This window comes from Lissotriton vulgaris, chromosome 12, assembly GCF_964263255.1.
Source record: "Lissotriton vulgaris chromosome 12, aLisVul1.2, whole genome shotgun sequence".
Lineage (NCBI taxonomy): Eukaryota > Metazoa > Chordata > Amphibia > Caudata > Salamandridae > Lissotriton > Lissotriton vulgaris.
This window is the reverse complement of record NC_141700.1, coordinates 502,860,284-502,875,191: the sequence shown is the minus strand read 5'-3', so window position 1 is coordinate 502,875,191 and position 14,908 is coordinate 502,860,284. Positions and strand designations below refer to the sequence as shown.

The window sequence follows — 14,908 nt, the reverse complement described above, 5'->3', positions numbered from 1 at the left end:
ACTTTGTAGTTTCATTGTCTTTTTTTTCAACCGATTCAAGGTTTCTTCTACTGCAAGCCTGAAAAGTTGTTCCCCACCGAATGGTGTGCACTCGGAAAGTTATGTTGCACCTCTGGTTCAAAACCTGAAATTCACCGCCAGGCATGGCCGTGATTACGAACCTCATTTGTCTTCCTGAAGTATCAGCTGCATCAAGCGCAGGTTTGGAGCAGGTACTACCGAAGTTTTTACCATCCTCAACCAGGTGTGCAGCTCACTTTTGGTACTGTTCTGGGAGTTGTTGCATTAGTTCTATTTCTTCCCAATTTTGGTAGGCATAACGATTTAGCAGTGCATTTCAGTTTGCCATCAGTCACCGATTTGCTTCGCTCCTGTCTATCTTTTGTTCTCCTTATCTGGAGGGGACCCTCTGGTGCTTGGGACGTTGGCTCTCTTCCTGGCTGCTACTGCTATTTAGGAATCTGCTGGGACTGTTCCCTTTATGTAATTTGGGTTTTGTGAAGAACGTCTATACTATTTCTCTGCCCTTGGGGTGACAGTCTTACATGTTACTGGTTCCTTTAAAACCTCTTTGCCATGATCTAGGACACTGGGGTGCATTGGTAACAAGCATTTGCTATGCAATAGGTCTCGCATAAAGAAAGTTTGAGCTATTGGTATTGTAAATGTCAAATTTTGTATTCATGTGTTGGTTTTAAAAATTGCGAAAATTAATAGCTTTGTCATTTACATTGGCACTAGTTATAACTTTTGCAAATGTGACACTTGTAGCATTTGTAATGCAATGTGTTGTATTTTCGTGACTTACATGTATTGATATAACAAATAACATTGGCTTTTATTTTTTTTAATAATTAATACTTAAATAACAATTATTGTAATTTATAATGGCAATAGCTTAAACTTTTGTAAATAACTTATGAAGATTATGTTCAGTGAATTTTATTGTGACGAAAATCCAAGAACAGAAGTGAAATATTAACATCTTTTTGCGACATTTGTAATAAAGCTTGAAACATTGAGAGAACATATTTGAACCAGTTGTTGTTGAATGGTTGCACATATTGATGCTGTGGTGGCGCAGAGTGATGTTGTAGTGGTGACGAGTGATGCTGTGGCGTTCAGTGATGCTGTGGAGGTAAATTTGTGCCCCGCTTGAGGGGCATATCATAATTGTAGTGCGAGTTCTGCAGGTTTATGCCTTATTAGTAATGCCGAATGCAGTGATGGTGATCAAAGATGGTGTAGTGGTGGTGAATGATGCTGTGTTGATGCTGTTTAATGATTTGGTGTGCTGAGTGATGCTCTAGTGGTGTTAACTAATGCCGAAATGGTATAAATGATGCTGTGTTAGTGCTCATTGACAATTGTGTGTACCTTGAGGAGAGATGGGAGAGGGGAGGGGAGAGAAGGGAGAGCGAGGAAAGAGGGGAGAAAGGGAGGAGAGAGAGGAGAGAGAGGAGAGAGAGGAGAGAGAGGAGAGAAGGGAGAGTGTGGAGGGAGATGGTAGAGGGGAGGGGAGAGTGAGGAGAGGGGGCAGAGAGAGGAGACGGGAGAGAGGAGAGTGGTGAGAGGGGAGAGGGGAGAGTGGTGAGAGAGGAGAGTGGTGAGTAGTGAGAGGGAGGAGAGTTGTGAGAGGGAGGGGAAAGTGATGGGAGAGTGAGGAGAGAGGGGAAAAAGAGAGGGGAGGGGAGAGTGATGGTGAGAGGGGAGAGTGGTGAGAGTGCATACTGGTGAGGTGGGATGAGAGAAGACAATTGTTATAGGGCAGAGTGGTGAGAGGGCAGAGTGGTGAGAGGGCAGAGTGGTGAGAGGGCAGAGTGGTGAGAGGGCAGAGTGGTGAGAGGAGAGTGGAGAGGAGAGGGGAGAGTGGTGGTGAGAGGGGAGAGTGGTGGTGAGAGGGGAGAGTGGTGGTGAGAGCGGAGAGGGGAGAGTGGTGGTGAGAGGGGAGAGAGGTGGTGGGAGGGGAGAGTGGTGAGGAGAGTGGTGTTGAGAGGGGAGAGTGGTGAGGAGAGTGGTGTTGAGAGGGGAGAGTGGTGAGGAGAGGGGAGAGTGGTGAGAGGGGAGGAGAGAGTCAGGCCTGGAGAGAGTGAGGAGAGGGGTGAGTGAGGAGAGGCGAGAGAGGGGTGAGTGAGAGAGAAAGAGGGATTGGAGAGGGAGTGTAGTGGTGAGTGGGGAGAGGGGTGGGTGAGGAGAGGGGTGAGTGAGGAGAGGGGAGAGAGGAGTGAGTGAGGAGAGAGTGGGATTGGGGAGAGTGGTGAGAGGGGAGAGGTGAGGGGAGAAAGGGGAGAGAATGAGGGGTGAGTGAGAAGAGAGGGGGGAGGGGAGGTTGAGGAGAGAGGGAAGATGGGAGGGGGGAAGAGTTATTTTTCACTTTTCAAAAAGCCTTTTAAAAAAATCTCTCAACCTTTTTTTATTTTCACCTTTCTAACCAGTCCTTGGTTCGAGGGCAGCTAAGGTATGCACTTCTTGGAGACAAGCATATGATTTATGAGGTATTTGTGCTGGACTTGATAGCCATGTTATTGCGTCTTTTATCAGTTGCTGGAAACGTCCCTGTTATGGAGCCCCCATGTTTGTCCGGCATGAAAGTGAGTTTTACCATCTTCCCAGCCCCTTGCCAAAGCCTTCCCGGTGTAAGCTCCACATAGGCAGTGTTGAAGTTTCTTTGTGCCTACATATTTAATGCCCGTGCAACAAAAAACTTGAGCTGCAGACAGACTGAGTGTTTCTTATACCTACATGTTTGATGCCTTGGGGAAATACACCCGCACTGGGCTGAATATTGTTAAAGAGATCCCTAAAATTCTTATTAGCCAAAAAACCATCACAGGCATATTCTCTAGTCAATGTTAAAGATTGTGAAGGCTAGCGTGCATCTTTGGACAAAGCCTTTAGTGATGTTTGAAAACTAAACAAGAAGAACTGTACAGCATGTATCTCGAACTCGCACACATCAAAATGGCAGCATTACCGTTGCTTCTTTCAGCTTCCGCCGCCTCCTCCGGTCCCTGCAGCAGCCGCGCAGCACAAATAAGTAATAATTAGAGCCACAGCGGCCTGGAAAAGCTGCCTCCTTCAGCCAGGGTCACAAAGCTCTCTGGCCACTTCCCGCGGAAAGCTGAATATGGCGCTCATAGCTGTGGAGCAAGTCCCGGCGTTAACCTTGCTAAAGAAAGACGAAAGCAGGTGCCGTGCAAATAAAATATATAGCGTGGTGCCATTGCCTAATAAAGTTATGCGCATGGCAGCCCTTGAAGGGCCATGCTGATAAAGAAAAAAATCTTAAGCAAGGACATAAAAAACACAAGAAGACTAAAGCTGTCGCCGTGCTACAACATATAGCGCGGCGCCCGTGGTTCTTAAAGTTATGCTCATGGCAGGTCAGGAAAGGGCACCATGCCGATACAAAAACACAATAATGGACAAAACCAGGCTTGCTAAAACATACAGGGCGACGCCCGTGTCAAGGCAGGAAGCATCAATAAAAAAAAAAAACAAGGAAGAGTGGCGGGTGGCGGTGTGCAATACTGATGGTGGGTGGCAGTAGGGGTGATGAAGGTGGGGGCTTGACACAGACGTGCATCGATATTCAGCGTAACATTAAAACCTAGTTAATTATACACAAGAAGAACTGTACAGCATGTATCTCGAACTCGCACATATCATGTGGAAGGAGGAAAAGGGAGAACAGGGGAAAGAGAATCTTACATAATGGCTGGAGTGGGAGACTGATGGGGGAAACCGGGTTCGAGCCAGGACTGATAACTTTGGAGTGCGGATACAAAAGTAAAAAAATTAAAAGTCAAAACAAGCAGTGCATAAATCATGAAAGGTGCAGGCAATTACTGAAAACTACAAAACAAGCTCTTGGCATTGCTGGGGGGGGGGAGGAGAAATGCGAGACACGTCCTGGCGGCCGCGAAAGGTGTAAAGCAGGGGGGGGGGAATGAGAGACACGGTTTGGCGGCCAGGAAAAGGGTGAAGCAGGGGGCGGGGGAGCGGATCCCTTTGAAGTGAAGCTCTCGGAGGCAGGCGGCTCGGGCAAGCGCGTGCACGAGCACATGCACTCAGCGAAATCCGCAATGGTTTCAGAGCTTGGTTGAGCCTCTATACTCTCGTCCTATTATCGCTTGCGCGATTATTAGGACGAGACCTAAAAATTGATTTCTTCATTGTGTAGGCAGGAGAGTTCCCAATAGGAAAAATTGTTGTTGCCTCTCATCTTCTAACTGTACCTCATACCTCGCCAATGCCTTTTTTATCATCAGATTGTACATTCCAATATCATCAGGTGCCGATGGTCTTGAAGGGTATGTGTCTACCCCTTCTGGTGAGGCTGTTTCCAGGTCTTGCCATTGTGAATCTTGGTACTCTGCAGCCTCGGAACCCTGGTAAATTTGCTCCTCATCCTCCTCGAAGATCATCTCTTGATCTTGTTCCTCTTGAGTTTCTGGGGTTAAAGGCGTCTCTATTTTCTCTAGGTTTTTGTCCCAAAGACTTACTTGGTATTTAAAATTGTTTTAGGCTTTCAAAGTCTTTCTTTCTTTGCAAAAGGCTGGCCATTTCGTATTAGAGTCATCTTCTCTTTTGCGCGATCTCACCCGTGTGTTGTTGGTCAGCAAGATGTTCGTGCGTACGCTCGGACTCTCAATTCTTTGAGGACGGCGTGTTCTTCAGCTCGTGTCTTTTGGTTTTCGACCTCTCCTGTGTCAATACGTTTTGTCCTCAACCGTCCTTCGACTTCTTGGATTTTTCAGGGGTATTTACCTCTGCGCTGTTCTTTTCGAAGAATCAGTACTTTTCACTTAGGACAAGCTTGCGACACAGAGTGATTCAACGCCAATACCGCCTTCAAGGTTTTAGAGTCTGATTTTCTTGGCTCAGTTGAAGTTTTTAAGGACACGGAGTCTCTTACCTCTGATCTAGAAGTGTTTTTGCCCCCTTGGTAGGCATCCACTATTTGGAAGTCGGCCTCCTCGTTCCCTTCTGGCCCTTCGGCGACATTCTCCTCTTTTGCACTGGAGAGGCCCAAATCTCAGAGATGGGGTGTGACGTTGGCCTTGCATTGTATGGTGGGCTGTTCTCTGTAGCTGTCTTACACAGAGTCTTGGGGTGGACACTGCACTGGAGTTCCAATCTTCACTTCAAAGATCTATCAGCAAGCAGAGGTTTGCAGACCAGGAGAGTATTCTTTTTCGCAAACTTGTAGTGGCATTTAAAAAAAAATTGGAATGGTGTCTTCTCCATTACTAAATACAGAGAGCCCACGGGATGCATATTTTTCTGTATCCGTCGCTGCTCCCAGAACTTCTGTTGGTATCTTCCATTGATTATGTCCTCATTCCAGAGGACTTTCGGCAATTTATTCTTGATATCAGATTGTTGGAGATCCTCTTGTATGCTTCCGACCCAATGGCAGTATAAAAGAAACTGAAGGTGGCGACCAAAGGTAACAGCTTCCGGAGGAAGCACTACAACGTCACAGGAGGCCCCAAATGGAGGTGCATCGACGCTCACCAGCATCAAAACAAAAATAGTAGAAGGACACAATGTTTTGGAAATAATTCTGGACCCAACCCCTAGATAGCAAACTCATACACAGCATGTGAATCCAGAAAAGATTCAAGCTGCAAAACACTTTGAATGGTCACTGGAAGGTTGGGTCACTGCTCACCTGTTTCAAATCTCTAACTTATGTCTGTAACACTTGTCGTTTGCCCCGGATATGCCCTCACCTGCAGCTTTGCCTCTGCTGCGTGCTTCTTCCTGGGCGGCATTACAATGAACACTGGAAACGCTGGTTTAACATCAGATTCAATGGACACCAGAAGCCCTACCGGACTATCGTATCTATATGACGTTACGATGAAGCCAACATACCACACAAGCATATTGAACAGAGGCAACGTCACACCTTCAGCGACTAGATTACGGACATCGTTTTGAGCTGCAGCCATGTTGGATGGGGTCGCACATTTGAAGAGCGAGGGTTTTGTGTCTTTACAAACACCAAAGAATGCCTTAAGGAACTTGGGACACTAGGATCGTGACTATTTGTCCCACGGAACTTTAGCGCCCACGGTGATGACATGCATAGTTTATGAAAATTGTTAAAGTTAACAAATTTTTTAAAACTTGCTATAAAACTTTTTATAAGGGAATGGAAAGTTTATCAAAGTGCACAGTTAAATCACTTTGCAAAGGGACCCCTGCTGCCCGAGTCTCGCAAAAAATTGGGCCTCGGGCAGAGGAAGCAAGATTACAAAGGGTGACAGGGGCGGTGCAAAGAACTGGTAAAAGTTTTAAAACAAGCAGGCGTCATGCAGGACAACATAAAAGGCTCACAGCCGCCATGCAAAAAGATAAAGTGCAGCAGCCGTTAACTTTGCACTTATCAAGTGCTCTTTGTGGAGGAGAACGGCTGCCTAGCCTCTCGCCAGGCTGGGTTCCGCCCAGCGCACTCCACAGAGGCCGTTGTCCTCTCGGTGATGGACAACCTCAGAGAGGGCATGGATGCTGGCCGCCCCCAGGCTTTGGTCCTCCTTGATTTGTCCGCCGCCTTCGACACGGTGGATCATTCCATCCTTCTATCCCGTGTCGAGGCGTCCGGCATCAGGGGGTCCGCCCTGGCCTGGCTAACATCCTTTTTAACACCTTGGCTGCTAAGGGTTTTCCCCTCCTGTGCTGAAGGATCTAGATCCCCATTGTTCATGACAAGGTCAGCTCATCATAAGCACAGCTCCACTGTGCCTCATGACGAGCTGACCTTGTCATGAGCATGGAAGGGGTTAAGGGAGCGCACCCAGGCCGTCCATCTAGCCAATGTCTCTGCCCCCCCCCCCCCTCAATCGGTCCACTGCGGAGTGCCAGAGGGTTCTTCTTTGTCTCCTTTGTTGTTTCATTTGTATATTTCCCCTCTTATTTTTGCACTTCAGCAGATGGACGTTACCATCTACAATTATGCTGATGATCTTCAATTGGTTTTTAATTTATCTTCTTCCCCTGAGTCCATTCACAACTTTCACTCTACTATGTTGTTCATTAGGGACTGGATGAGCTTTAATCATTTAAAGCTTAACCCCGACAAAACAGAGTTGTTCTGACAGGAGGCTCCTCCAGTCCCTGGTCCCCTCTCTTTTGGCCTTCTTCCCTGGGTCCCTCTCCTACCCCTTCCTTCTCGGTTAAAACCTTAGGGATTAAACTTAATGCGCACCTCACACTGCACTCCCAGATTAGTTCAGTTGTTTCCTCATGCTTTCTCACTCTCCGCACTATCCGCAAGGTGTCCCGTTTTTTCTCCTTCTGTGCCCTCAAACTTAGCATGTCTGCGATGGTGATCTCCCGTTTAGACTATGGCAACTCTTTGTACAACGGTGTCCAAGCTTATCTTCTTCGGAGACTCCAACTGGTGCAGAATCAGGCAGCCCGACTTGTCTACAACCTGTCCAAGTCCCACCATGTTACCCCGCTGCTCAAAGCTCTGCACTGGTTGCCTATCCGGGAGCGTGCCTTGTTTAAGATGGGATGTATCACCTTCCAGGCTAGATCAGGGACAGCCCCTCACTTTCTCTTCCGAGATCAAGGCATCCTGCTCTAGCAGAGAGCTGCGCTCCTCTTCACAATCTCTTTTGGTTGTCCCTCATTTCAAGAAAAAGATACTAGGTGGCGTAAAAAATTTTTACGCTGGCACCTACCTTTTGGAACACCCTTCCCCTTTCCCTCAGATTCTCTACCCATTACTCAGAATTTCGCAAATCTTTAAAAACATTTTTGTTTGCTTAAGCTTTTCCACGTTAGTTGTCCGGTTCCTCACTCCTCCTTGGTTTGTGTCCCTAGCACCAAGAAACCGCGTGGTGTATGTGCGCTTTATAAATATTTTAATTTCAATTTCTTTCAGAATTACAATAAAACAAGAACACAAAGCAGATGCATTCTTAGCCAGTCGGCAGGCAGATACAGTGCAATAAAGCAAGCAGTGTTCAGAGCACAAGCAGTAAACTAATACAAAAAAATAGTGCACAAAATTAACAGGTGTCTACAGTGGAACAATACCAATAATTAGTCCCTGCTCCGTGGAAGGAAGCAAAACAGCACAAGGAGGGATAAAGAAGAAAGCGAACCCATTAGCAAACAAGCCATTTTGAAGGGCAGTCCAAGTAGCAAGTAAAAAGCCAATGGGCAGGCTGTAAGCCCACAAAGTAAATACAGAATGTTTTGAATAGGCAGCGCACGGCCTGCCTAGGCTCGCCCAAAAAATAATACCAGTATAATAAGGGGTGTTGGCTGGATGGATTTGGAGCCCCAGTGAAGTTCTGAAACACTTCCCCTCTCAATATGCGGGCAGGTGGTAGCAGCAGAGATGGTGTTCCTCCCGTGTTGCCTATATGCACGGCAGAAGTCTTTGTGCAGGCTCCTCTGTTTTTAAAAAGTTTGAGAGTCTGCTGATAACACTGGTATCGGCTGTAATTTAGAGTAGGTTTGAAATATATATCTTTAAACTGGACAGGGAGCAGCTCAGGGGACAGGACGGTCCTAAACTATAACTACTACCTTGCTGTGCAGCTGCAGCATGCAGTGCAGTGGTTTGACTAGGACGGCAAGTGGGAGAAGCGGCCCCTAAGCAGTATGGGACTGAGGAAGATATTACTGGTAGTAATGATGAAAGGAGGGAAACTCACCTGAAAATTAATCCGCACATTGCGTGTAAAACAGCACTTGTGTAGGAGGTGTTGGTGAGGAGGGTCGTGAAAATGCCCCCATTCCCTAGATGACTTGCAGAATCGCTTACAGCCCTTTAAAACTATTGGCAGAGCTATGGCTGTGGCACAATAAAGGGAGGGCGGCTATTGTATACTAGAAGATCTATACCAAGGTGACTTGTTAACCTCTTTTACAGATACACAGTTTGGTGTCAGCAAGGACAATTCTTGCAATACGGCAAATTGGTAAAAACAACCAGAGAAATATGGTGGGAGATCCCGCTGCCACAGCTACAATGGATGTGCTCCTGGAGAAGAGGGTGTGTCAACAAGTTGATAATCGTTATGTAGAGGACGCGGAAAGAAGATAGGCTGAAGACCCCTATGAAGGCGAGACACCTGATGGAGGCAGATCTAGGAGAATAGTTGACATATGGAGAGTGGAAGGTGATGTGTGCACTGTTGAAGGAGGAGTCCAGCAACGCCCATTCAAAGTGACACATTTCAATTTCCTTCACCGTACTTATATGACTTCCTGAAGCAGCATAAAGGAAAATCATTGGTGTCTAAATGTGGGGCGCCCAAGGCCACATTCAGACACATGGTATGGACCTGTGCTGAGATTAATATGTACTACACCAGAAAGTGCATAAACTGACATCAAACACCAATATACTAAGTAGAGTCACTATTAAACCTGGCATATTAGGTATTATACGCAAATCCAGAATCATGAAAATGCAGCATAGGTTGGCTTTGTGGGATTGGTACTGGCAACGAGACGGTGGTGACAAAATGTACTAAATGAAGGGGACCAACCATGGGCTCCTGAGAGCGAGACCCAACAGAGTGTTTATTAGCAGAGTATAAAAAAGGAATACAGGAAATATTTCCATGATCCATCGTGATACAGTATGCGGCGGGTGGCGAAGATGAGAATGATGAGACAAGAGGGGGCTGGAAGGAGAGGATGTATCGGTACTGGAATCTGAACAATTAAAAGTAGAATGTGGAGGGAGTGTGCGGGAGAGAGTGTTGCTTGTCACCCGTGAGGGTATCCAGGCGCTGAAGAGTGTGAGGAGTACTAATTCTGGAGATTCTGTCTAAAAGGTTCTGGATATCCATGTGATCACAATCACGTTAGCGCTGCTGCTTCGACAGAGGAGTAGAGTGCAGATGGGATGGTGGACAGGTTTGTGGGTTGATCACAATGTACTGCGCTGGCTGTACACCTGAGTAATGATAATTGAGGCACAACTGTGATCTTGTGTCTGTAATGTCCTTGCTTTTGTTTTACAAAACTATAATAAAACATTATTCTAGAAAACAATGCATGTAAAACAAAACAAAAACAAATGGAAGTTATTTGGCCTCTTAGATTTGGTGATTTTTATCTCAACAGGTCAAAATGTGTAACTTTTAAAACTAATTCAATAGTTCTATTTTTATGTTACAGAATTCTGAGACAATGATAGGGCCATACATTTGGGATGCAAGAATCTCACCCTTGTATCGTTGTAGCCTTTCACCCACTGCTTTCTGAAACTGTGCAAGGCTGATCTTTTTCTTATTCTTCTTAGGGCGGGTTACAGTGTTTCCTCCAGTGGACTCGGGCAAGTCTGATAGGCTTAGGTCTGTGCTGCTGAGAAATGAAAACAAGATTCATTATTTCCTCTGGCAAATAGTCTTTAAGGAACAGACAAAAAAAGTTTCATAAAACCACTCATTTGAGTGGCAACTCATTGGTCCACCATACTACCCAGAAGACTATAGAGAAGCATTAGCATAATACTTAAGAGTACCATTACCAATCTGAATGATTTTGGTGCTAACGGTCCATCTAGATTCCTCATCCAGTTTTAATTGGTTAGTGGAGATTATTGTTCATGTCAATTTTCACCTTATGACTGATTTAATATCCATTAAAATTCAACAAAGATTTTGGAAAAACACTTGCTGAAACACAAGTCGTCAGTGAAACAAGCAAGGAAAATGACTTACCTATAGTTCCACACACCAGTTCCTACAGACCCACCATTGCAAATTATTGACACCTGTCTAACTTCAAGCCCTAGTACTCTATGCAGCAGAGAGCTGCAGATATTTCTCCCTTGTGCTCAGAGGCGCCTACTAGTTCCAGCTGGGCCGGAGGGGAGACTGTTGCCTGTGGTGGAGGTAGGGGTGGGGGGTGGCGGGGGGGGGGGGGCTGGACTTTAAGCCCCAGTTCTCTTTGCGGCAGGAAGGCGCCTACTAGTTTCTGCGCAGGAACATCCACAGCCGCTTGACATTAGTTATTTTCATGCACTGTCTCTCCACGAATACAAGTCCCTGGCAGGAGGAGTGTTTGCATTTTTTTTTGGTCTGTGTCCTTTTCCCCTTTTAGCCAACCATCTGATTGCCACCATGGGCAAAAGGAATTGCCATGGAAAGTCACAGTCACCTCTGAACTCTCCAGCACCTACCTCCATTAACAGAATGTTGCAAGATCTTAGGTGTAGTGGCCACGGATATCAAACTAACTGAGAGGCTGCAGTCACTGTCCTTGTAATCTCAAGATGCTTTGAGAGGCCCATAGCGTGCATCACTACGAAGCCCAAATCATTCTGTCTGCGGACCCAAACAATGCAGGCCAACCAAGAAGACCAAGATGACCTGAGAGGGCATTTTATTAGTGATGGCCCCCAAATTGAGGAAAGGCCTGCCAAATCCACTACTAAATCTGTTGTGGGCACACAAAAAAAGGCTTCTTTAAGTAGCATTCCAAAGTCCACCAAAAGTTCTAACAAACAATGCAGCAATATTCATTGCACCTCGGGCAATATGATCCAAGTTAATGTAAATATTGACAGTGGAACTGCTGCTCAACCTTTATGGATAGACTGTCATATGAGGGATATTATAGAAAACAATTAAAATCATCATGCAAGAAGAATTGAGACCACTCACTGCCACCTTGACAGATTGAGCAACTGGTGTGAGGAGAGCAACACAAAACTAATCTAAACACCCACTCTGCCTTCCCCTGACTAGCTAAAATATGCATAGGACTCCCCTCCACCCACCCAGTAAGATAGAAATAGGACTCCTAGACCTGCCTTTTCTTGAACTTCTGAAACTGGGTCACCTCCCTGCTCTCATTACGCAACAATAAACAAAGGACTGCTATACCCTTCAATCTCTCTAACTTGGCGGCCATCTTAGGCTAGTCAATCCTCATCACTGCATCACGCCTAAAGAAGCGTCCATCTTAGACTAGTCTAAATCACTACTCCTCCGCACTCATTCCTTGACTTCTGCACCCACTCTTTCCTCACACACATCATAGCGCCTTTCCTACACCCATCCATGCATCCCCCTTACCCACCTGTCCCCCTACTCCCAACATGGAACCTTTGGGCAAACACACTTTCAAAATAAATTACCCCCCCGGGCTCACCAAAAAAAACGCAAAGAGGTTTAAGCACAACTTCTTGAAGTCCCACCCTGAAACCCCCTTTGTAGACACCTACTTCTCCCTCAACAATGGAACCAAGAGCACTGATATCATCCTATACACTACACGCAGAGCACAATGGAGAAAAGCACTCCTTACCCTACTCACCGTCTCAACCACTAGGAAAAGTGCCTATGGTGTAACACTCTCAACCACACCATCCCAACGCTTCCCTGCTAGAGCAACCATCACCATCTACAACAACGGCACCATCTTAATTTAATCCACATCACCCTCCGTCCACAGACACATCACACCCTTCAGCATCAGACGCCGAACGCACCTCCTCTAGCATCCCCCACACCGCCCCCCCTCGACCCCTCTCCCACATAACACGCCACACACACCTCTGACTAGCTTCTCAGAACACCCTCCCCTAACTGCACCCAACGCAACATGACTCTCTCTCTTCCCATATCCCCCCCACACCTTGCACTCCCGTCCCGCCCCTCATACCAAGCTTCTCAGAACACCCCTCCTCCCCATACTGCACCCCACACAACATGACTCTCTCTCCTCCTATCTCCCCCCCCACACTTTGCATTCCCGACACGCCTTGCCTTCACCCCTCCTTCAACCTCTCACCCCCACTATCCCACCTCCACTCTTGCAACCCCCAGCCTCCACACCGCCCCCATTTACCCTTCCCCTCTTAGCACTGATGCCCTGCCCAATAACGCCAACACCAACCCTAACACCAATCCTCTCTCAAACACTTCCAACCCCTTCACCAGCTCCACCTCTCCACCCCGATTCCCGCCCTTCTCCAGTAACCTTTACGCCTGTTCACCGCCAGTACCCTTCCCCAACTCCGCGCCCAACACCACGCTGGACATGATTATGTCCACCCTCCTCCAAATGAAAGAAGAACTACACTCCATCAATGAGTTGCTCATCACACACCCCACACACCCCAGACACCCCCCTCCCACCACCAACCTTATACCTAATAACACTTCCCCCTCACCTCCTACTCTCCTTACCACACAACACTCCCCACACTGGACCTCTATCCCCTCTCGCAACACCACCAATCGCAATACCAATCGCAATCGCAATACCACCAATCGCAATACTACCTTTACACCTAACAACACCTCCTCCTCACCTCCTACTCGCCTTATCACACAACACTCCCCACTCTGGACCTCTATCCCCTTTCGCAATACCACCAACCGCCCCAGACGCACTACCAATACGATCTCAGACCATGACATACACACCCTTCTCCACTCTTACGTCCCGGCTCCACAAAGTCGCCTAGCCACCAACCATCTGTCCATCCCAACGATTATCTCTAACCCTCTCAGGCACCACACGCATAACAGAGGCTCCGTCCCCAACAACCTCACAAATATACCCCTCACTATAGAACCTTCCTCCACCCTCTGCACCCCTAGACTCAAATGCATACTTCTCAATTGCAGATCGGCCCAAAGACATTCCGCGGGGGTCGCCGATCTCATCATTTCTCTGGAACCGGATCTAGCCATTCTGACTGAAACATGGTTGTCCGATTCTTCTACAACTATCATGGATATCCTAGTCCCCCCAACTACTGTATCATTAGACTTGACAGGACCAAAAAGACAGGCGGTGGAATTGCCTGTATTTACAGAAGCAACCTTTCAGTTATTAAAGCATCCGCCCCTTCCCTTACTTCCTGTGAATACCTCTGCCTTGATGTCATCAGCGAAAGCAAACCGGTATGCTCACTACACATCATATACCACCCACCTGGGGACAAGCTCTCCTTCTCCCAACAACTCATGGACACAATCTCAACCAACTCAGGACGGCAAAACACCCAAATTGTCCTTGGCGACTACAATCTCCACTGGAATGACAGCAGTGACACAGTGGTAAATAGCCTCAAAATCTTCCTCAACGCCCTTGATCTCACCCAAATATGCAATAGCCCGACCCATGAGAAAGGTTCTATCCTCGACCTTATCATCTCCAAAGAGGACGCTATTCAACTTGAGTCAATCCAACCTTGTGACTGGTCAGATCATCATATTGTCTCCTTCCTGATCAATGAAAAAATTTTATTTAACCCAGTTCAACCTTCTAAGCCCAACGTTTGGAAAAGAGACATGAAGAAACTCAACCCAAACTCCTTACCGCCTAACAGCTGCAATCTCCTACTTCCCCCTTCCGGCGCTACGGACGTTCATCTCCTGACTGACCACTATCTCAATGCTATGACCACAATAATCAATGAGGCTGCACCCATGCAACTGAAAAGAGTCTCATCCAAGATCTCCAACCCATGGTATGACGGGAGCCTCAATGAAGATAGACGGGCCATGCGACTGGCAGAGCGCGCCTGGAGATCAGCCACCTCAGCACTGCACCTAAAAACCCTGAAGAAACAGAGAAACGCCTACTTCAGGAAAATAAAACGCTCAAAAAGAGATTTCTTCAGCCTCCAGCTCGCCCAAGCAAAAAACCGCCCAAGAAAACTGTTTGAGCTAATCAGAACACAATCCAAAGAACAACCCCAGACACTCAGCACCATGGGCGTTACACCTTCCTGTGGAGACTTCTCTGCTTTCTTTAACCAAAAAACCGACAACATAAGAAGCGATCTCAATGACGCAATCCTTTACTCCAACCCCCAACACACAGCATCGTCTGAACCAAAGAACAATGCTACATGGGCATCCTTTGGCACCTACTCCGAAGAAGAAATTGGCAGATTGCTCAGCAC

At 46.9% G+C, this 14,908-nt stretch overlaps 1 protein-coding gene across 2 annotated transcripts in view; it reads right to left on the bottom strand.

The window, feature by feature from the left end:
- The window catches only part of CENPT (centromere protein T), a 1,372,670-nt gene that overhangs the window by 1,100,826 nt on the left and 256,936 nt on the right, over positions 1-14,908 (bottom strand). The window contains exon 6 of one of the 2 annotated variants that reach the window (XM_086945259.1): positions 10,208-10,344. In XM_086945259.1, coding sequence (XP_086801385.1) covers positions 10,208-10,344 — 137 coding nt within the window. The remainder of the gene's footprint in view (positions 1-10,207; positions 10,345-14,908) is intronic. The other variant, XM_086945260.1, reaches the window with a different exon arrangement.